Below are 23,950 nucleotides of genomic sequence, written 5' to 3' on the forward strand. Positions count from 1 at the left end.
GTGATCGATGATGTCACAGTCCGCATTCGTTCATTGTCGGATCGCCAGAGGCTTTCAATTGTTCACGTAAATCGCCTGAAGCCATATCATCAAGTAACCGACGTAGATTTACGTCCTGCAACACCACCGACATACGATCCCGAGATACACACCACCCCGGCACATACACCACTACCGCAACTCCCAACCCCCGCTCCGCCTCCTCCTCAACTCCAACCCCCCGCTCCGCCTCCTCCTGCACTTCCGTACAATCTCCGGCCCAGACAGAACATTCACCCACCTGCCTACTTTTGAAAATCACGAGGGCGTGATTATCTGTAGGAAGGGAGGGTGTAGTATCCCTGCCTGGCTGATACGGAAGTAATACGGAAGTAATACGGAAGCAATACGGAGCGACCTTATGTATATTAATTTTAGTGTATCTTCGCATATAAGCGTACGGCGTTTGCTGCATAAAAGCAGCTGCGCTTTTTCTGTTTTAATTAGATTAGATTAGATTGGATAGCAATGAAAGCTAACTCGAAGAATAAGGATTCAGCCTCTAGGTGAGCACCGGAGAGAAAGTTATTTATTTTGCCGCTTCTCCTTTCACTAACGATTATATCTCAGGTGTGTACCTGAAAGTAGAATAAAAGTAATTATTGTTGATTTCACCGCGCCTACCACTCGGCTACCCATTACAAAAGCAAGATCCAAGGACGCAAAGCAACATTCCACACAACTTGCGTGGCTGAAAAGATGCGATGATCTAACCTTATTCATAGCCTTGCTTAACACATGTACTGTAGATTTTCTACTCGGAGATAAAAGTATGCATTTTGCTGCCTCCCGCCTTGCTACTGATTTTTCACAGCTGTAGAAGCTGGGGTTTCTGCCATCATGATCTGCTTAGTTCATTCTCTATCATCAACCAGAAGAAGTCACTGTTGAATTCTGGAGAAAAGCGTTTCTGTCAAAACGAATCGGTGTTCACTGGTTGTAGATTGGTTGTGTTTCTATCAATAATTATACAGTAAAATTTAATCAGTCGGCGTGGAGAAAGCAATTTTAGGAGTGCAATAAAGAGTACAATAGATGCAGACATGGCCAGACAACAAGTTTATGGAATTTTAAAGGATTTTTATGTTATTCAAAATCGATTTTCGTGTGCCGCTCATCAGTGAATAGTATCGGAACTGAGAGTACTATGTACAAAAAGAACCTTTTTTGAAAAAGAACCTTTTATGTTCACACGTTTAATTATACTTGAATTGTTTGCAGGCAACCTGCCTACACACAAGAGAGCACTGCATTTCACACAAATCCATTGGTACCGTTACAACGTTTCGGTCTTTATGACCATCATCATCCTGAGAGCACTGCTGCAGTGCTCTCTTGAGTGTAGGCAGGTTGCCTGCAAACAATTCAAGTATAATGAAGCTGCGTGAAGCGTCCTTCAACATTTTGAAACGTTTAATTATGCTGGTATAAAATGTTCTTTTCTGTATACAGTTTCCTTATGTAGCAAAGTCTGTGTTTGCTTTTGTGAAAATTGATGGCAAGGACGTGTGCTTCTTTGGCATGATCGTGCATGAGTTTGATTCGGACTGTCCCGAGCCTAAAAAGGCGGTAAGATCTATATCTATCTTGTGCTCCTGCTCTCTTTTTCTCTCCTTTTCTCTCTCTCCCTCCCCCGTCTCTCTTTCTCTCTCTCTTTCTCTCTCTCTTTCTCTCTCTCTTTCTCTCTCTCTTTCTCTCTCTCTTTCTCTCTCTCTTTCTCTCTCTCTTTCTCTCTCTCTTTCTCTCATGCACCTGCTTTCAGGCGTAAAAACCCTGTTGTAGAGGTCTCAGTCCTCATTTGTTAGACTTACCTGTCTTTATAAATGTAACTTACTCCAGTTCCAAAAAATTACGCCTCGGCGTTTTCACAGGCTTTTGAGATTAGCTCTCTCCTGAGTCTTTTAAATTGCTTCAAGTTCAAATAGGAAAAATGCCACCCATGGGCTCCGAAAGGGGGAGGAGGATGAAGCCCTAGACTCTACGCACGCACCACACGAACACTCTGTGTCCCTGGACGATTCTGCTGTGCCATATGACGATCCGTTGGGTTTGACCTCAAGCCAGCGGAAGCACTCCAGTACACGGCATGACACAGGTGAACATCATACATGTCCGAAATGTTACACCACCATCAAACAAGAACATAACCTTGCACGACATATGCGGACTAACAAAATTGCAAAACATTGGCTGCATCGCAGGCTGGAGCTGTGTCAGCAGTCTCTGCATCACCACCACACGAGACTCCAATGACTTTCGAGGCAAGTACACCAACCATTACACCATCAGACCGGGAAACAACATGTCCACACTGTTTGAGAAAACTCAAATGGAAACAAAACTTGCCACGACATCTACAGACCTGCCCGGTCTACAAATCACTTTCAACCACCTCAGCCAAAGCAGACGGCAGTAGCGGGGATGGTCGGACGACTTCCATGATTGATTCAATGCACTTCAGCCCATCTGTAGGTCAGACAATGACTCCTGGAGATGAATTGCGAACAATCCCGCACGAATCCACTCCCTGTCATAATGAGTCTTTACTTCATGTCCTGAATCAACGGGACATGGACAAGGTAGAAGTCCGGCAGTCCCTACTGCTACCGTCAGCCAAAAACACCAAGGCATGGCACACAATAAACGCTCAGTTGAAGATCCATCTTACTCAACATTTCCCAACCTCATACCTCAAAAACACTAACATCGAAGAGACTCTGGACAAACTAGAGAACTTTATTCACTGGTTTTTCGACCAGAAACCACCACCACCTCCACCAAAACACAAGAATGCAAATAAAAACCGTGCAGTGGAAAAACTCCGGGCTCACAGGCGTGATTTAAAGCGCCAATTTCGTAAGATCAAAAACCCGGACGAAGTACCTGCAGCGCTCAGAAATGAGTATTTTTCAATTGGAAAACAAATCAAGCGTCTTTTGAAACAACAAAAGATGTACGACGATCGATCCCGGAACAAGAGGGACCAGGATGCCTTTCTCAAGGACCCATATGCCTTCGGAAAGAAATTGTTTCAACCAACCAACCATGTCAAACCCACTTTCTCTGACACTACCTGCTTTGAGTACTTCCAACACACATATGCAGACCAGGATCGTGCCACTTCGTACGAATCCTGCCCCAGTGCAGGGAAGCCCCGGGATTGCACCCACCCAGTCGATGAGGGGACCCCTACATGGACTGAATTTCAGAATGTTTTGAAGAAGTGTCGCAACACCTCTGCACCGGGTCCTGACAAGATACCTTACATAGTTTGGAAGCTTTGTCCCTCCCTTCAATCCATTCTTTTCACCATCTTTGGGCGGGTTTGGGAGAGCAAGATCATTCCAAGGCAGTGGCAGGTAGCGTGTATCACACTCCTGACCAAGGGGGAGGTGTCTGATGATCCTTCGAAATTCCGACCGATTGCTCTAGCAAACACGTCCGGGAAGATCTTTTTCACCTTAGTTGCAAAGCGCCTCTTGAAACATATGCTAGGCAATAAGTTCTTCGATGGTGACAACCAGAAAGGATTTATGCCTGCAAAGGCTGGGTGCTTAGAGCATACATCACTTTGTTATGAGGCGATGCGTGATGCAAAGACGGCAAAACGCCAAATTTGCATTGCGTGGATAGATTTGAAGAATGCATTTGGTTCAGTGCGCCACAATCTGATACAGTATGCTCTAACCCACTACAGCCTTCCTTTGCAATTCAGGAAATTAATTTTTTCCTACTACGACAGTCTTTGCGCTTTCGTCGTACAACCACACACTCCCACCTTTAATTACAACATTGGTGTTTTCCAGGGGTGCCCCTTGTCCCCGGTCCTTTTCAATATTTGTTTCCAGCTTCTGCTGGACTCACTTGCAGCCCCTGAATTAAGTTGCCTCTCCTATGATTTTAAATCTGCCCCTTTGCAAGTGTCCCAAACAGCTTTTGCTGATGACTTAGGCCTCTATAGCAAATCTAGTGCAGGTTGTCAAAAACTCATTGCGGTCACGGAGGACTTTCTCTCGTGGACCCAATGTATGCAGGCGGCGCCGCACAAATGCAAAAGCAGTGCAGCAAAGCTTGTAGATGGCCGGTACAAACCTTACGATCCCTGCCTGACGATGTCAGGGAGGAAGATCGCTTTCATTGACACTGCAGAGTTCAAGTTCCTGGGGCGAAGGCTGCATGCTGATTGCTCTGAGCAGACCCAGCGGGAAGACATCCGTCAACTCGCTGTATCTCTCATGCAAAAAGTAGATGGCTCTTGGCTTCAAGACCACCACAAGCTATGGCTTTACCACCATCTTGTAGTGCCCAAGCTTTCTTGGTCTTTCCAGGTTCTTGAACTCACACAAGGTTTTGTACGTGAACTGCACTTTATGTGTTTACCATTTCTGAAGAAATGGTCAGGCCTACCTCGATGCGCAAACTCTGCCATTCTTTTTATTGGCAGTCGCAAACGCTTTGGCTTACGCCTCCACTACCTTCCTACGGTGTGGAAAAAGTGCCAGTCCATCAAATGGCACATTCTTCGATCGAGTGGGGACGCGCGCATGAGGGCGCTGTACACTCTGCGTCAGAGTAAGGATGCGAAGCTGACAAAGCGATATGCGGCGACAATAGAGCTGGAGTGTGCAGAGGCATCAGTAGGTTCAGGGACTCTCCGTCCACCGTCATCTTCAAGTCATCGTGCAGGGTTGGGTGCTCGTGCTCCGAAGCAGCATTCCAAACCCCCGAGGAAGGATCTCCTTCAAACGTTTGAGGAGATCAACGCGCAGGAGCAGATTTTGAGGCTGAAGACTCTTCAGGTGCAAGGCAAGTGGTTGGAGTGGACATCGGTGATGTGGCAGGACCTCTCGTGGAAATCCCTTTTGTATGGTGGTACTGGTAAGGATTTGAAATTTCTTCTCGCATCAACCCTCGACGTGCTACCTTCTCCGACGAACCTACGCCGTTGGGGAAACACCGTAGTGGATCCGTACTGTAGTTTGTGCCGTGCCTGGGCCTGTACTACGCGCCACGTGCTTGGCGCTTGTCGCGTAGCACTGGACCAGGGACGTTACACCTGGAGGCACGACAACGTACTCGGGGTCATCGTCAGGAACATGCGTGAGGAGATTCGAATCCGCACTGCTGCAAACACCGTACAAACCGAAAATTCAAATGAACTTGACTTCATCTCGTTTTGCAAGGCGGGAGAGAAGCCAGTTCGCGCTCAGCCCAGACGGAAGTTGGTTACGACTGATCTCCTGTCAGCGGCCTCAGACTGGAAACTTCTTGTCGACTCAGTTAATGCAAAGATTTCTTTCCCTAGCTGTGTTGCACTTACCACCCTAAGACCAGATATAGTTCTGTACTCTACGAGTCGTAGGATTGTATTCTGGATGGAGTTGACAGTTTGTGCTGAGGACAGATTCAGTGTCAGTAACTCGCGGAAGGACAGGCGGTATGCGGATCTGGCCGATCAATGCCGAGCAAACGGGTGGCAGGTCGTTTCTTTTTCGGTTGAGGTAGGTGTGCGTGGTTTCATCCCGGACTCTCTTCGGAGGGCTCTGCAAGCGCTTGGGTTTTCTAATCGAAGAATAAAATTTATTTGTAATTTGTGCAGTAAGACGTCTCTGCGAAGCAGCTACATCATCTGGTTGCGACGTCAACAAAAACACTGGTCGGAAGATCCACTTTTCTGAGGTACTGTATGTGGGGCTCCGTTTATTGAGGTGCGTTGAAATTTATTCTCTTTATCTTATTATTTCTTTTCTATAATTTCCCCATATGAGTTCCTATCAGTTGCTGTGAACACCTTGAGTGGAGAGCGCTTGCTCGAGCGTTGAACCGGGTTCTTAATCCACCATACCCAGTTCGCAAGGCCGGGCGGGGTTGTGAGCAGGCTTTCATTTCATCTTTTCTTATTATTTCTTATTATTTCTGCTTTTCATCTCATTACAAAAATTCTGCGCTTTTTCTCCATCTGCGCATAAAATCTGGACTGACAACCTGCTTGTTAAATCATGCACCTGCTTTCAGGCGTAAAAACCCTGTTGTAGAGGTCTCAGTCCTCATTTGTTAGACTTACCTGTCTTTATAAATGTAACTTACTCTCTTTCTCTCTCTCTTTCTCTCTCTCGCTCTCTCTCTTTCTCTCTCTCTCGCTCTCTCTCTCGCTCTCTCTCTCGCTCTCTCTCTCGCTCTCTCTCTCGCTCTCTCTCTCGCTCTCTCTCTCGCTCTCTCTCGCTCTCTCTTTCGCTCTCTCTCTCGCTCTCTCTCTCGCTCTCTCGCTCTCTCGCTCTCTCTCTCGCTCTCTCTCTCGCTCTCTCTCGCTCTCGCTCGCTCTCGCTCTCGCTCTCGCTCTCGATCTATCTCTCTATCTATCTCTCTATCTATCTATCTATCTCTCTATCTATCTATCTCTCTCTGTCTCTCTCTCTCTCTCTCGTCTTTGACTTTGTTTAGTTTCCTGTACAAGTGCATGTACTACATGTAACACCGTTGACTGCTGAGTGAAATCTCTTCAAGACTTGCTCTGTTCTCTGCGTATTTCTATCGTAGGCGTGTATACCTTTCATATCTGGAAAGGGTGTCCATTTCTTCCGCTAAAGCAGTTGCGTACTCAAACGTATTATGAGCTGCTTATCGCCTATAAGGACTATAAAGCAAAGCGAGGCTTTGTCGCTGTTAACCTTTGGGCATGCCCTCCTGGGAAAAACGAAGACTATATTTTCAACACCGGCCAAAATTTGTTGATTTCCAGAGTAGCAAGATTAGCTATGTGCCACCGATACCTCATCCAAAGGGTATCCAACAACATGGGAGTACATACAGATTATCCCAGTGTAGCGTCAGTGATCTACGTATTGAATTTATGACAGTACGAGGTGATTTGTAAAAAATTTACATGGCATATTATTTTACAAATCGAGTAAAATATCATTGTTGAGGGCGATTGCATTCTTCCCATGAAGTGTTTTTGTTAGTTCGACAGACAAGTGAGTTGCCATTATTATTGTAGGTTGTAAGCATCAGCAGCGTTTAGCGGAATTGTCTTCTTCCACGGCCTTGTGAGATATCAATCATGGATCGAAATTCGTGAATTTGTGGTCAATGAGGTAAAATATCCCTCAATGGATGCTTGAAGGACGTCCAAGAGCCAGCGAGCATATTCTACGGCAGGTCGAAACCCTAGGCGTGTCACCGATGCCAGCAATGAGTCTGTCACACCGTCAAAGTAGCAGGGCTGAAGAAGAGATTAGCCAAAATGGTGAAGGTCAGAAACTGCAATTTTGACAAAATGTGTCTCTCACTCAACTATCATGAAAGATGATTCAAATCCAAGTCCGAAGCTGCTGATGCTTATGGCATACAGGTAAATAATTACCTATTCAGTCGATCTACATAAGTGGGTATACCCAGGTTTCAACAGTGCTAAACACCACAGGGGCGGAGCGTAACAACAAAGGTCAAAAAGAATGGTTTCACCAATTATAGAAACATACGTTGTAACGCTGCTTTTCATGCACGTAGCTAAATGCTAAGGCAATCATCAGACAACTAATGCTTTTGTCGCGGGATAGCTTGTTCTTATTGTGGGGGATACGCATGGGCATGTAGAGGAGGTGTGAGCTATCAATGCAGGGCATGCATGGGAAGAGCGAGTGATTATAATTACATCACTGGATGGGCATGCGCAGTAGGCGCGAACTATGCATGAAGCGTGCAGAGGCGGAGAAACCACCAGGCAGGACAAGGGTAAGCCATGGGGGCACTGGGCAGGGGGTGTGGTGTGTGGCGGTGGAAGCACACTGTGGTGTCCACATTCAACAGCCGCGGGTATTCAGAGGATGTGGCGGTGATAGTGGTAGCACGCGGTGGCTATGTCACGGCAGAGTAGGTGGAGAGGTAGAACTTGTTTTGGTGTCTGCACTTTGATACCAACTCCGACCTCTTGTTGAGCAGAGTGTGAGGCGTCTTGAAGATGCGCAACTTTTCTGCTAAACACAAGCAGCACCTTTTGGATCTGTTGCTGTAGGACTTGGCCCGATCTATGACTGCCCATTTGATGCTGTATTCCTCACCTTGGTCAGCCAGCGCCCATGTGTGCTTGGATAGCTCGGTCTTGGTACGGTACTTTTCATGCCGCATGCTGGTTAGATGGTTGCCATAGCGCACCTTGAAGGGCGTCTCGCACAGGCCGATGTATTGCCTTTCCTCGCCGGTGCTTGGGGTTGTGACGGAGGCCTGGTACACCACTTCCTCCTCCAAGCATCCGCCGCCCAAAGGGCATGATGGCTTGGCTCGGCAGTTGCACCCTGCCGCAGATCTCTCTTCACCAGGCGTTAGTACCTTTTGGTTATGCCCCTTCATCAGGTAGGACATGTTGGGCATGCAGGAGTAGCTCAGCTTCAAAGTGTTTCTGTTGAAGATCTTGTGTAGTGGCGACGCGGCAGGGAAATGTTTGCTGACTAGTTTGAAAAACCTCTGGCCGATATTGGTGGATACAGATTTGCTGTATGGTGGGTTGTACCATGTTATGTTTCTCCTCCGCTTGTTCTTCTTCTTGGTAGGCCCACCGCCGTCGAACACCATGGCCTCCGGAAATCCGCTGGCAGATAGCGCAGCTCTGTATGCGGGTGCCGCGTTGGTGAATGCCTCCTCGTCGCACGAGATGTCGGACACCCGCCTATTGATCATTGCAGGTAGATTCCGGAGTATGTTCGGCGGGTGATTCGACTTGGTGTGTATGTATCTGGGTGCGTCATTGGGTTTGCGGTATGGGTGGTAGCGGCCGCTGGCTAGATCAAAGGTGACGTCGAGCAAGTCCACTGTCCTTTGGTTGGTACTGATGGTTATTCGTAGGCCAACGTCTTTGAATAGCTTCGTGATTGCCTTGCGGATGGAGTCCGCCTCGTGTCCCGTAGTAGTCCTGAGCACGGCCAGTCCGTCGTCGCGGTACAGCCCGACACTAGCCGGATCATACATATCCGCGAGTCGTTTGGTCAGGAACGCTCCCACTAGTTGGCACACCTCTGCCCCATCAAAACTTCCCATCGTCACATCGAATAGGCTCTGCCTGTCTTTCTTGGCCCACACCTTGCCATTGGCAAATAGCAGCGACTTTCGTGCGTGGAGAATTACGTCGATGTCGCACTGGGGAATGGGAGTGAATTGGGCGGCGAACTCGAGAGCTGTTTTCAGTAGCTGCTCCGAGATGGACGGGTAAAACTCGACTATGTCGAAGCAGACAAACGAGTAATGCTCTTTGTCCTGTATTCCCTTGAACCACTGGATCACCTCGGCAGAGTTTTTCCACAGGTTGGTCTTGGTGTGGCTCTGAACTGCCCGGATGATGCGGTCGAGAATCGCCTTGCTGATGACGCCAACCTCTGTTTTAGCGGGGTTTATGAGCCGGCATGGGAGGGCTTGAGTGAAATTCTCTTTGTGGTCCTTGAGTGTGAGAAATGCACCTGACTTTGCGAGGACATCCATCCTGTCTGCGACGTCTCGGTCTGTGGCGATTTCTCTGGCCTCCGTGTTTATTTCATTGTAGGCTCCCTCTGGTGCTGATTGGATGTATGAAACTCAGCTTGCTACCTCAGAAGTGCTGGTAGAGATTCACGATGGCAAAGTGCAAATGCAGGAAATGCGGCATGAATGTATGTTGGGTGTATAAGGACTATATAGCAAAGCGAGGCTTTGTCGCTGTTAACCTTTGGGCATGCCCTCCTGGGAAAGACGAAGACTATATTTTCAACTGTCGTCCACCAGACAATGCTGGACAGTGCAGTTGCTCGAAAAGTTGTTATCGAGTTTCGGGTAAGTGCTCTAAATCAACTCATTTTCGCTGATTTCGCCGTTTGGTGCCGATTGGCCAATATTAACCGCAGGCCAAAGTTTGTCATCGAGGCAAATGATGCATAATTCAGCCATGGCTGCACGTGAGGACAACAACTATTAAACGATCTTTTCTAAATCAGCCAAAGTTTCTCACCGGACAAAATTTGTTGATTTCCAGAGTAGCAAGATTAGCTATGTGCCACCGATACCTCATCCAAAGGGTATCCAACAACATGGGAGTACATACAGATTATCCCAGTGTAGCGTCAGTGATCTACGTATTGAATTTATGACAGTACGAGGTGATTTGTAAAAATTTTACATGACATAATATTTTACAAATCGAGTAAAATATCATTGTTGAGGGCGATTGCATTCTTCCCATGAAGTGTTTTGTTAGTTCGACAGACAAGTGAGTTGCCATTATTATTGTAGTTTGTAAGCATCAGCAGCGTTTAGCGGAATTGTCTTCTTCCACGGCCTTGTGAGATATCAATCATGGATCGAAATTCGAGAATTTGTGGTCAATGAGGTAAAATATCCCTCAATGGATGCTTGAAGGACGTCCAAGAGCCAGCGAGCATATTCTACGGCAGGTCGAAACCCTAGGCTGGTCACCGATGCCAGCAATGAGTCTGTCACACCGTCAAAGTAGCAGGGCTGAAGAAGAGATTAGCCAAAAAGGTGAAGGTCAGAAACTGCAATTTTGACAAAAGGTGTCTCTCACTCAACTATCATGAAAGATGATTCAAATCCAAGTTCGAAGCTGCTGATGCTTATGGCATACAGGTAAATAATTACCTATTCAGTAGATCTATGTATGAAACTCAGCTTGCTACCTCAGAAGAGGAAATGCGGCATGAATGTATGTTGGGTGTATAAGGACTATATAGCAAAGCGAGGCTTTGTCGCTGTTAACCTTTGGGCATGCCCTCCTGGGAAAAACGAAGACTATATTTTCAACTGTCATCCACCTGGGCAAAGGATACTCACACAACAGCTTCTAATACCGTGGTACAAGACAATGCTGGACAGTGCAGTTGCTCGAAAAGTTGTTATCGAGTTTCGGGTAAGTGCTCTAAATCAACTCATTTTCGCTGATTTCGCCGCTTGGTGCGGATTGGCCAATGTTAACCGCAGGCCAAATTTTGTCATCGAGGCAAATGATGCATAATTCAGCCATGGCTGCACGTGAGGACAACAACTATTAAACGATCTTTTCTAAATCAGCCAAAGTTTCTCACCGGCCAAAATTTGTTGATTTCCAAAGTAGCAAGATTCGCTATGTGCCACCGATACCTCATCCAAAGGGTATCCAACAACATGGGAGTACATACAGATTATCCCAGTGTAGCGTCAGTGATCTACGTATTGAATTTATGACAGTACGAGGTGATTTGTAAAAAATTTACATGGCATATTATTTTACAAATCGAGTAAAATATCATTGTTGAGGGCGATTGCATTCTTCCCATGAAGTGTTTTGTTAGTTCGACAGACAAGTGAGTTGCCATTATTATTGTAGTTTGTAAGCATCAGCAGCGTTTAGCGGAGTTGTCTTCTTCCACGGCCTTGTGAGATATCAATCATGGATCGAAATTCGTGAATTTGTGGTCAATGAGGTAAAATATCCCTCAATGGATGCTTGAAGGACGTCCAAGAGCCAGCGAGCATATTCTACGGCAGGTCGAAACCCTAGGCGTGTCACCGATGCCAGCAATGAGTCTGTCACACCGTCAAAGTAGCAGGGCTGAAGAAGAGATTAGCCAAAATGGTGAAGGTCAGAAACTGCAATTTTGACAAAATGTGTCTCTCACTCAACTATCATGAAAGATGATTCAAATCCAAGTCCGAAGCTGCTGATGCTTATGGCATACAGGTAAATAATTACCTATTCAGTCGATCTACATAAGTGGGTATACCCAGGTTTCAACAGTGCTAAACACCACAGGGGCGGAGCGTAACCACAAAGGTCAAAAAGAATGGTTTCACCAATTATAGAAACATACGTTGTAACGCTGCTTTTCATGCACGTAGCTAAATGCTAAGGCAATCATCAGACAACTAATGCTTTTGTCGCGGGATAGCTTGTTCTTATTGTGGGGGATACGCATGGGCATGTAGAGGAGGTGTGAGCTATCAATGCAGGGCATGCATGGGAAGAGCGAGTGATTATAATTACATCACTGGATGGGCATGCGCAGTAGGCGCGAACTATGCATGAAGCGTGCAGAGGCGGAGAAACCACCAGGCAGGACAAGGGTAAGCCATGGGGGCAGGGGGTGTGGTGTGTGGCGGTGGAAGCACACTGTGGTGTCCACATTCAACAGCCGCGGGTATTCAGAGGATGTGGCGGTGATAGTGGTAGCACGCGGTGGCTATGTCACGGCAGAGTAGGTGGAGAGGTAGAACTTGTTTTGGTGTCTGCACTTTGATACCAACTCCGACCTCTTGTTGAGCAGAGTGTGAGGCGTCTTGAAGATGCGCAACTTTTCTGCTAAACACAAGCAGCACCTTTTGGATCTGTTGCTGTAGGACTTGGCCCGATCTATGACTGCCCATTTGATGCTGTATTCCTCACCTTGGTCAGCCAGCGCCCATGTGTGCTTGGATAGCTCGGTCTTGGTACGGTACTTTTCATGCCGCATGCTGGTTAGATGGTTGCCATAGCGCACCTTGAAGGGCGTCTCGCACAGGCCGATGTATTGCCTTTCCTCGCCGGTGCTTGGGGTTGTGACGGAGGCCTGGTACACCACTTCCTCCTCCAAGCATCCGCCGCCCAAAGGGCATGATGGCTTGGCTCGGCAGTTGCACCCTGCCGCAGATCTCTCTTCACCAGGCGTTAGTACCTTTTGGTTATGCCCCTTCATCAGGTAGGACATGTTGGGCATGCAGGAGTAGCTCAGCTTCAAAGTGTTTCTGTTGAAGATCTTGTGTAGTGGCGACGCGGCAGGGAAATGTTTGCTGACTAGTTTGAAAAACCTCTGGCCGATATTGGTGGATACAGATTTGCTGTATGGTGGGTTGTACCATGTTATGTTTCTCCTCCGCTTGTTCTTCTTCTTGGTAGGCCCACCGCCGTCGAACACCATGGCCTCCGGAAATCCGCTGGCAGATAGCGCAGCTCTGTATGCGGGTGCCGCGTTGGTGAATGCCTCCTCGTCGCACGAGATGTCGGACACCCGCCTATTGATCATTGCAGGTAGATTCCGGAGTATGTTCGGCGGGTGATTCGACTTGGTGTGTATGTATCTGGGTGCGTCATTGGGTTTGCGGTATGGGTGGTAGCGGCCGCTGGCTAGATCAAAGGTGACGTCGAGCAAGTCCACTGTCCTTTGGTTGGTACTGATGGTTATTCGTAGGCCAACGTCTTTGAATAGCTTCGTGATTGCCTTGCGGATGGAGTCCGCCTCGTGTCCCGTAGTAGTCCTGAGCACGGCCAGTCCGTCGTCGCGGTACAGCCCGACACTAGCCGGATCATACATATCCGCGAGTCGTTTGGTCAGGAACGCTCCCACTAGTTGGCACACCTCTGCCCCATCAAAACTTCCCATCGTCACATCGAATAGGCTCTGCCTGTCTTTCTTGGCCCACACCTTGCCATTGGCAAATAGCAGCGACTTTCGTGCGTGGAGAATTACGTCGATGTCGCACTGGGGAATGGGAGTGAATTGGGCGGCGAACTCGAGAGCTGTTTTCAGTAGCTGCTCCGAGATGGACGGGTAAAACTCGACTATGTCGAAGCAGACAAACGAGTAATGCTCTTTGTCCTGTATTCCCTTGAACCACTGGATCACCTCGGCAGAGTTTTTCCACAGGTTGGTCTTGGTGTGGCTCTGAACTGCCCGGATGATGCGGTCGAGAATCGCCTTGCTGATGACGCCAACCTCTGTTTTAGCGGGGTTTATGAGCCGGCATGGGAGGGCTTGAGTGAAATTCTCTTTGTGGTCCTTGAGTGTGAGAAATGCACCTGACTTTGCGAGGACATCCATCCTGTCTGCGACGTCTCGGTCTGTGGCGATTTCTCTGGCCTCCGTGTTTATTTCATTGTAGGCTCCCTCTGGTGCTGATTGGATGTATGAAACTCAGCTTGCTACCTCAGAAGTGCTGGTAGAGATTCACGATGGCAAAGTGCAAATGCAGGAAATGCGGCATGAATGTATGTTGGGTGTATAAGGACTATATAGCAAAGCGAGGCTTTGTCGCTGTTAACCTTTGGGCATGCCCTCCTGGGAAAGACGAAGACTATATTTTCAACTGTCGTCCACCAGACAATGCTGGACAGTGCAGTTGCTCGAAAAGTTGTTATCGAGTTTCGGGTAAGTGCTCTAAATCAACTCATTTTCGCTGATTTCGCCGTTTGGTGCCGATTGGCCAATATTAACCGCAGGCCAAAGTTTGTCATCGAGGCAAATGATGCATAATTCAGCCATGGCTGCACGTGAGGACAACAACTATTAAACGATCTTTTCTAAATCAGCCAAAGTTTCTCACCGGACAAAATTTGTTGATTTCCAGAGTAGCAAGATTAGCTATGTGCCACCGATACCTCATCCAAAGGGTATCCAACAACATGGGAGTACATACAGATTATCCCAGTGTAGCGTCAGTGATCTACGTATTGAATTTATGACAGTACGAGGTGATTTGTAAAAATTTTACATGACATAATATTTTACAAATCGAGTAAAATATCATTGTTGAGGGCGATTGCATTCTTCCCATGAAGTGTTTTTGTTAGTTCGACAGACAAGTGAGTTGCCATTATTATTGTAGTTTGTAAGCATCAGCAGCGTTTAGCGGAATTGTCTTCTTCCACGGCCTTGTGAGATATCAATCATGGATCGAAATTCGAGAATTTGTGGTCAATGAGGTAAAATATCCCTCAATGGATGCTTGAAGGACGTCCAAGAGCCAGCGAGCATATTCTACGGCAGGTCGAAACCCTAGGCTGGTCACCGATGCCAGCAATGAGTCTGTCACACCGTCAAAGTAGCAGGGCTGAAGAAGAGATTAGCCAAAAAGGTGAAGGTCAGAAACTGCAATTTTGACAAAAGGTGTCTCTCACTCAACTATCATGAAAGATGATTCAAATCCAAGTTCGAAGCTGCTGATGCTTATGGCATACAGGTAAATAATTACCTATTCAGTAGATCTATGTATGAAACTCAGCTTGCTACCTCAGAAGAGGAAATGCGGCATGAATGTATGTTGGGTGTATAAGGACTATATAGCAAAGCGAGGCTTTGTCGCTGTTAACCTTTGGGCATGCCCTCCTGGGAAAAACGAAGACTATATTTTCAACTGTCATCCACCTGGGCAAAGGATACTCACACAACAGCTTCTAATACCGTGGTACAAGACAATGCTGGACAGTGCAGTTGCTCGAAAAGTTGTTATCGAGTTTCGGGTAAGTGCTCTAAATCAACTCATTTTCGCTGATTTCGCCGCTTGGTGCGGATTGGCCAATGTTAACCGCAGGCCAAATTTTGTCATCGAGGCAAATGATGCATAATTCAGCCATTGCTGCACGTGAGGACAACAACTATTGAACGATCTTTTCTAAATCAGCCAAAGTTTCTCACCGGCCAAAATTTGTTGATTTCCAAAGTAGCAAGATTCGCTATGTGCCACCGATACCTCATCCAAAGGGTATCCAACAACATGGGAGTACATACAGATTATCCCAGTGTAGCGTCAGTGATCTACGTATAGAATTTATGACAGTACGAGGTGATTCGTAAAAAATTTTACATGGCATATTATTTTACAAATCGAGTAAAATATCATTGTTGAGGGCGATTGCATTCTTCCCATGAAGTGTTTTGTTAGTTCGACAGACAAGTGAGTTGCCATTATTATTGTAGTTTGTAAGCATCAGCAGCGTTTAGCGGAGTTGTCTTCTTCCACGGCCTTGTGAGATATCAATCATGGATCGAAATTCGTGAATTTGTGGTCAATGAGGTAAAATATCCCTCAATGGATGCTTGAAGGACGTCCAAGAGCCAGCGAGCATATTCTACGGCAGGTCGAAACTAGGGGTGAAACGGTTCGGGTAAGGAACCGGTTTTGGAACCGCCAGCTGAAAAGATTCGGGTACCCGTTCCGTCAAATTTCGAACCGAAGCCCGAAAAATCTCTTTCTTGTACAAATACATGTACACGTCAAGTCTACTCAAGATTTTTAATGTCTTACCTTACGATCCCCACTCTTCCAAAGAGTTCTCTGGTCATCATGGTCATTATCTTCTTCGCACTTGGACTCTCCGACGCGATGTCTCATTCTTACTCGTAAAAATGTTTTTTTTTCTAAAAAATAATTGTCGCGAACGCATTTTGTCGGTCTGGAGAAAAGAGTGCATGGAACCGATACCCGAACCGTGGGAAACAATGTTGGCATTCGGGTACCCGAACATGAAAAACATAGAACCGTTTCACCCCTAGTCGAAACCCTAGGCTGGTCACCGATGCCAGCAATGAGTCTGTCACACCGTCAAAGTAGCAGGGCTGAAGAAGAGATAAGCCAAAAAGGTGAAGGTCAGAAACTGCAATTTTGACAAAAGGTGTCTCTCACTCAACTATCATGAAAGATGATTCAAGTCCAAGTCCGAAGCTGCTGATGCTTATGGCATACAGGTAAATAATAATTTATTACCTATTCAGTAGATCTATGTATGAAACTCGGCTTGCTACCTCAGAAGTGCTGGTAGAGATTCACTATGGCAAAGTGCAAATGCAGGAAATGCGGCATGAATGTATGTTGGGTGTTGACGGCGGAGCACTCATTGAGGGTGGTCTGCAGTCTTCTTCCAACACAGAAGTATATGAATCAGTTGAAGGAGTCACTGCACTTGTCTTGAAGAGTATGGAAGCCCCGACATCGTCAGTATGTGCCGGTTAAATGCACTGTGGCCCAGATGCACGAAGGCACCCTGTCGTGGCTGGCGCGCATCATGGATGGTATCTTCGCTTAATGTGGTTATTTCAAGCATGAGGATGCACTGAAAGTTGAAAGAAATGGAGCAGCAAGATAAGGTCTGCGTGCTCATAATCTACAATGGCGGCAGGCGGTCAAAGATATCCTACCGTTTTGAACCACAGTTGACGACTTACGAAACCAATACGAAACTCGGGTATTGAGCCAATAATAAATGTAGAAAGGAAAAGGACATATGGAAACGAGTTAAGAGTAACTCTCCACCACTGTAACTAGATACTATATACAGTCAGAAAGTGCAGCAACTAGGCACAAAACTGACAGAGTACTGAGACATTCGACGTCCTGACACCTAGCTTCAACACATCTCCGTAGCGCTAACCGACAGCCTTCCAACTTGGAAGGTTCAAGGTTATGGAAAGACCAAAGAGGGGAAGGCAAGCGCAACGAAAACTAGCACAAGCTACAGTCCCAACGGAACAAAGAATGTCGATTGTCACTGGACGATGACGTTCTCGCAAAGCTTCCCCCTTCTTAACTTATCTTTGTTATTTTTGACCCACCCAAGTTGGGTGGTGTGCTGCTTTGCTGCTTCGAATTGTAGTTAGACCGCTTTGTCAAATCGCCTACTGGTCTCGTCATCGTCCAGTGACAATCGACATTCTTTGTTCCGTTGGGACTGTAGCTTGTGCTCGTTTTCGTTGCGCTTGCCTTCCCCTCTTTGGTCTTTCCATAACCTTGAACCTTCCAAGTTGGAAGGCAGTCGGTTAGCACTACGGAGATGTGTTGAAGCTAGGTGTCAGGACTTCGAATGTCTCAGTACTCTGTCAGTTTTGTGCCTAGTTGTTGCACTTTCTGACTGTACGAAGTAGTGGTTGCGACTTCGGCGATGATTTGTAAGAAAAGGTTTGCTCCCCACACCGGAGCTCGCGCTACTCCGCCGACTTTTCTTGACAGTTGACTGACTCACGACTGCCATCCAGAGCACACGAGCTCCGGTGTGGGGAGCAAACCTTTTCTTACTTTCTGACTGTATATATTTTATTTTTTTATTTTTTTACTAAGTACACAACCTACTCGTCAGAAGGGGAGAAGACAACAGAGTATACAATGACAAAACAGCAGGGAGAGTAGGGGCTGCAAAGCAAGCCTGTGCTGGTGAGGCAAGCCCACAACACCGACCTATGGTCTCGGCGTTAACATGAGCTTGCGCACCATAGCCTAAAAGAAGGGGGTGATTTAGTGCGATAAAGACAAGAGAAGGTGAGAGAGAGAGAGAGAGAGAGAGTGAGAGTCAGAGGGGGGTAGTTTGGAGTTGACAGGAGGGCATGCACATCGAAACCACGCCTTGTCAACGACCCGTTCTTGCTCAGTTTTAACGACCACACTCAGCAAAGAACAAAACAACAACGAAGCACAACGACACACCAACGCTGATGTGGCATCGCAAATCCCGTACCGTGCACGCAGGCACTGGGTTGCAACAGAAGAAAGACGCGCTGCAAGCGTGCCAAGCAGCGAGTGAGTACTCAACGCTGTACTTATGCCAGTCATGGCAACGGGAGATAAATAATTATGCATGGAGATCGATCCGCGCATGGTTCGATCGAGAGCAGAGTACGAAAAAAGCACACATTCAAAGTTAGTTCAAACTGTGCAACAGAAGCAGAAGAGGAAAACGAAAATGAACACTTGTCGTGAAGTGAAGTGCTTCTGTCCAAGGGTGCTTGCACCCGACGGGGTGACAGCGCCCCTAGTCAGACAATACAAGTCAAACGAAATAGAAATTAGCTGAGTCATAGCGCGGGACTCCGAAACGAAAACCGGTGAGTATGTAAATATATTATTGTTCGTACCTGCTGTACAACGTAACAATTGCTCAAATTCGTAACGTATTTTCAAACTAGCACTCATAGAATTGTAGTGCGAATGTGCCACTCGATTATAGTAACAACGACAAAGAGATACTCTTCTAAACATTTCTCTCCCTTCTCACTGTGCCGAAATTCACAGTGACCAAACAATTCGAAATTGATTATTGTTCTGAAATAGGCAAACAAGGAGCTACTCACAGAACAGCTTACAAAGACGCACGATTGGGCGGGTGTAGGTCTTGTCGCCCACCTTGACCTTCACAACTTGCACGTGTCCGTCTGGACCAGGGTGCACTTCGGTGACGCGACCCATTGGCCAAGTGCCCCGTGGGTTGTCTTGGGATGTCACTAGAACGATGTCGTCGACCTTGAGGTCTGTCTCGGCCGTCCTCCACTTGAGTCGCCGGTTCAGCTCTGGCACGACTTCCTGCATCCATCTCCGCCAAAAGTGCAGCACGAGTTCTTGCACTACACGCCAGCGTTGCCGAGGGTTGAACTCGCTCTCGTCCACTCCTGCAGGTGCGAACCGAGTACCGATTTGGCCATACATGAAATGATTGGGCGTTAGCGGAGTTGGGTCACGACCATCTGCCGACACGTAGGACAGTGGCCGTGAGTTCATGAGCGCCTCCGCGCCGACGATTGCAGACAATAGCTTCTGGTCTGTGACCTCCGCGTTCTTCAGAATCGCCGAGATAGCACGCTTTGCCGATTTTACTAACGCCTCATGCACTCCGCCGAAATGTGGTGCTGCTGGAGGGTTGAAACGCCAGCTAGTCTGCTGATCCGCTGTCTGCCGCTGAATCGCCTCTGCATCAAGCTGCTTGACTAGCTGAGCAAGCTCATTGGTGGCGCCGACAAAATTCGTGCCATTGTCGGAGATGACGTCAATCGGTACTCCCCGTCGATTGGTGAAGCGTACGTACGCCTGCAGGAACGAGTCCGTTGTCAACGCGTATGACAGCTCGAGATGCACTGCTCTCGTCTGCAAGCAGGTGAACAAGCACAGGTACCGCTTGTGTTGTGTCTTGCCGCGACCCTGCTTCGTCATAAACGGTCCGGCGTAGTCTACAGAGACTCGGCCGAATGCGAGTAGCGGCAGGCTGACTCGGACCTTAGGTAGTGGCGCCATCACCTGCATTGCCGGCTTCGTACGGCTCCGGGCGCACCTCGCACACTTGGCTTCCCAAGCTCGCACCTCTTCGCGGCCAGCGACGATCCAGTAGCGCGACGAGAGTTCGGCTAGCGTATGGCTGACACCGAACGCGTGATATCCTCGTTCGTGACATGCCTTGACAATCAGCTGTGTCACATGATCCCCTCGTGGTAGGACGATCGGAATGCGTTGTTCTGCAGTCAAGAAGTCGGCATGCTGTAGTCGACCTCCGACGCGTAGCAGGCCGGCGTCGTCAATCATCGGCTTGAGCGAGACTAGCTTGCTGGTTCCAGGGATAGGCTTGCCTGCCTTAACTGCAGCATACTCTGGTAGCGACTGTTGCTGCGCTCGCTTGATGTAGAACTCCTCAGAGTCTCGGATCGCTTGTGGCGATAATTCATCAAACTCTCGCTGTGCGGGTGGTACTGAGCAATTCGTAGCAAATCGCACACACCAAGCATGAACACGGCACATTCGTACCTAGTCGGAATAGAGGCTTGGCTCAAGACGATTCAGCTCGCTGTGGCATTGGTCGACGGTCACCGCAGTCAGCTCGATGGACTCGTCCGTTGGTTGGTTGACTGGGCCGATGCAGGTCCAACCTAATGCCGTCCGACGCGCCACGGGCTCATGGCTGTTACCCGAGCGCTCTTCATACGCCATGTGAAGCTCCGGATAGTCGGCACCGATAAGCACGTCAATGTGGCGTTTCGACGGTAGCGGCGGAAACTCAACATTGGCTAGATGTGCGTACTGCTTTCCCAGGTGGTGCCAGTCTACAACTTCCATGTTGCCTGTCGGCTGCTCGATTGTGCACGCATGGAGAGTCGTCGACGTGGCTCCGTCAACACTTCGCAGAGTGCACGATACTGGGACAGTGTGAATGGTCTCTTGCTGTCCATTCAGCTTGCTGATGGTCAGCGACATGCTTGATCCAATCAGGCCGAGTTCTGCCGTAACATTGCTCGCTATGTACGAGCGCGTGCTGGCGTCGTCCAGCAGCGCGTTAACAGTTAGCGACCGCTTGCCGTTGGATAGCTGAACGGGAACTGTCCGAATCGACGTCACCGTCCGTACTCTATTCTCCTCTCCCTTCGTGCTGTTTCCGAGGGAGACAGCACTGAAGTTCTCCGGCTGCATGGCTCCAGTCTCTCCGGAGGCGTGGGTTGACGACGCTGGAGGCGGTTGACGGGGCTCACTGTGCAGCAGGCGATGGTGATGCTGCGTGCACCCGTCGATACCGCACTCCCGGTCCCGTGGGCAATCCTTGCCGCTATGTCCAGTCGCAAGGCATCTATAGCATGACTTGCTTCGCTTCGCTGCTGCCCAGCGCTGGCTTACAGTTTGTTTCTCAAACTCTGGGCAATGCCAGATCGGGTGCCCGCCACCATTGCAGCATTGGCATGTGGACCTTGCGGTCGGCGCGGTGCCAGCGGTGTTTGTAGCTGTCACGAACGTGGTCGTGCGCGGTTGCACAGCGTCGTGAGCCGTTGCCGTCCGAGTCGGCTGATTTCGACTTGTCCCGCTGGTTGACAATTGGCTTCTGACGTGATGCTGCTGGCTGATGCCTTCGATAGTTTCCGTGGCGGCAGCAAGAACTTCTGCCTCGGCATTCAGCCACTCCAGCAGCACCTCGACCGATTCGTCCTTTTGGTGGTGTACTATCCAGCGGCGATACTGGGCCAACAAGTTCGCCGGCAGCTTCTGCTGGATCCGCTGGTAGAGAATGCCGGTACCTAGCTCGGTGTGCATACCGGCATCCTTTAACGTCACCACTGCCATGTCGAGCACATCGGTAAAGCGCTCCAGGTCCTGGGCTCTACCGGATCGAATAGGTGGAGATCGTTCCAGCTCTTCCATCCGAACCGCAAGGCGCCGGCGACTCCCACCGAAGCGTCGCTCCAGCCGCCGCAGAGCAGCATCGTATGCTGCTGCCGAGTAGCCGAGACTCTCGATGGCATCCAGTGCGTCACCCGCCACGTACTGTCGGAGCTGCAGCAGCTTGAATTCAGCGGAGAGCGGCTGCTGGTCCACACAAACAATGAAAGCGGATTTCCAGCGCTCGTATTTTCGCTTCTCTCCGGTGAACACGGCAATTTCGATCCGCTTCAACTTGCTGGCGATGTTGATCTGTGCAGCTGCCGCTGGAGCAGTCCGTGGCGCAGGTCGAGCTGCGGTGCCTCCGACATATGTCGGAGCTGGGGCGAATACTGCGGTCCGGGGTGCTTGCATGCCAGCGCTGGGTCTCGCACCGTACTGTGACGCTCCGGCAGAGATGGTGTGCGACGGTCCAGTAGGCACAGGTGAGTTGTACACGACTGCACTATTGCTCGCACTCCACTGCGGTTGCAGTTGTTGTTGTTGGTACATGTATGCCTGCTGCGGCCTAGCACTATTGTTGCCATACGTTGCATACATCATACTTGGTGTTTGATCAGCAGGATCGTGGATCAGGAAGGCAGAGCCTTGTTCCTGATTTATAGCAGGATCGTTGCTGCCCGTGGTCATAGTTGCAAATGACGCTGGCAGCACTGAACTACGTGGCTGGTACTCAGCGGCTGCTGCAGATAAAGCGGTGCATGCATTGCTGTTGATCATATCCGTTTGCGGTGGCGCGTGTGCTGACGCGGTTGCCATGGCAACGGTCGGGAAGGGTTCGGCAGGTTCCCCCACACGCTGACCACTGAACATTACAACACGACTGTCCGGCTCTACTTTCACCCGTTCTCCATAGTCTGCAGCCCTGGGCAACATCACCCGCGCATCGTGCTGGCGACCAAGAAACGGTGCATCTTGGAGCGCCGCACGCAGATCTAGAATTTCTCTGCTTTCCTCTCGTACTGACGCCAGTAAAGGCGTTGCCCCTCTCAGTGGCGATTGCTTGGGACTGGGAGTCTGCCTGGTCGACGCTGCCAGGCTCGCTCTGCTGCTCCTGATGAGCACACTCCTGGCCAATTCCATGGCATCGGAATACTGGCCTTCCAGCTGCTTGTACTGCTTCTGGAGACCAGCATGTCTCCTAGAGTCAGTGTCCACCACCGCTTCCATGTACTCCATGATGACCTTCTTGGTCTCGTCATACACTGTCGTCAAGTGGCTTCTCCATGCCTTTACGTCATCCTGGTTCGGCACCTCATTCGTTGACTCCACTGTCAAATTTCTCCTCGTATTTGTGAAATCCGTTTTCAGCTCTCGCTTTTTCCGTGCGAGGTCTTCTAGTTTTACCTCCATAATGGCTCCGTGATAACCATCCTCTGCTACCAATAGTTTGGAGTTGACAGGAGGGCATGCACATCGAAACCACGCCTTGTCAACGACCCGTTCTTGCTCAGTTTTAACGACCACACTCAGCAAAGAACAAAACAACAACGAAGCACAACGACACACCAACGCTGATGTGGCATCGCAAATCCCGTACCGTGCACGCAGGCACTGGGTTGCAACAGAAGAAAGACGCGCTGCAAGCGTGCCAAGCAGCGAGTGAGTACTCAACGCTGTACTTATGCCAGTCATGGCAACGGGAGATAAATAATTATGCATGGAGATCGATCCGCGCATGGTTCGATCGAGAGCAGAGTACGAAAAAAGCACACATTCAAAGTTAGTTCAAACTGTGCAACAGAAGCAGAAGAGGAAAACGAAAATGAACACTTGTCGTGAAGTGAAGTGCTTCTGTCCAAGGGTGCTTGCACCCGACGGGGTGACAGCGCCCCTAGTCAGACAATACAAGTCAAACGAAATAGAAATTAGCTGAGTCATAGCGCGGGACTCCGAAACGAAAACCGGTGAGTATGTAAATATATTATTGTTCGTACCTGCTGTACAACGTAACAATTGCTCAAATTCGTAACGTATTTTCAAACTAGCACTCATAGAATTGTAGTGCGAATGTGCCACTCGATTATAGTAACAACGACAAAGAGATACTCTTCTAAACAGGGGGGGGGGTGGAGAGAGAACAAGAAGAGAGAAAAATAGATTCAAAGGCGGATCCGATGCAGTGAACATCATGCAATGCTTGGGGGAGGGGGGAGCTTCAGGATGGAAATAGTTCTGAACTGTTAGAGGGAGTCTGTGGCCCAAAGCCACTGGCTTCGGCGAAGATGGTAGTGGACGTTCGCTTTGA

At 48.7% G+C, this 23,950-nt stretch overlaps 1 protein-coding gene across 1 annotated transcript; it reads right to left on the reverse strand.

Moving 5' to 3' along the window:
- Window positions 1-18,858: 18,858 nt before the first annotated feature.
- LOC135806767 (uncharacterized) lies at window positions 18,859-20,298 on the reverse strand. Its single transcript, XM_065320991.1, has one exon. It carries the CDS (start codon window positions 20,296-20,298, stop codon window positions 18,859-18,861), a length of 1,440 nt encoding a protein of 479 aa, XP_065177063.1.
- Between the last annotated feature and the right edge of the window lie 3,652 nt (window positions 20,299-23,950).

The sequence above is a fragment of the Sycon ciliatum genome, chromosome 1, assembly GCF_964019385.1.
Source record: "Sycon ciliatum chromosome 1, ocSycCili1.1, whole genome shotgun sequence".
NCBI classification, from domain to species: domain Eukaryota; kingdom Metazoa; phylum Porifera; class Calcarea; order Leucosolenida; family Sycettidae; genus Sycon; species Sycon ciliatum.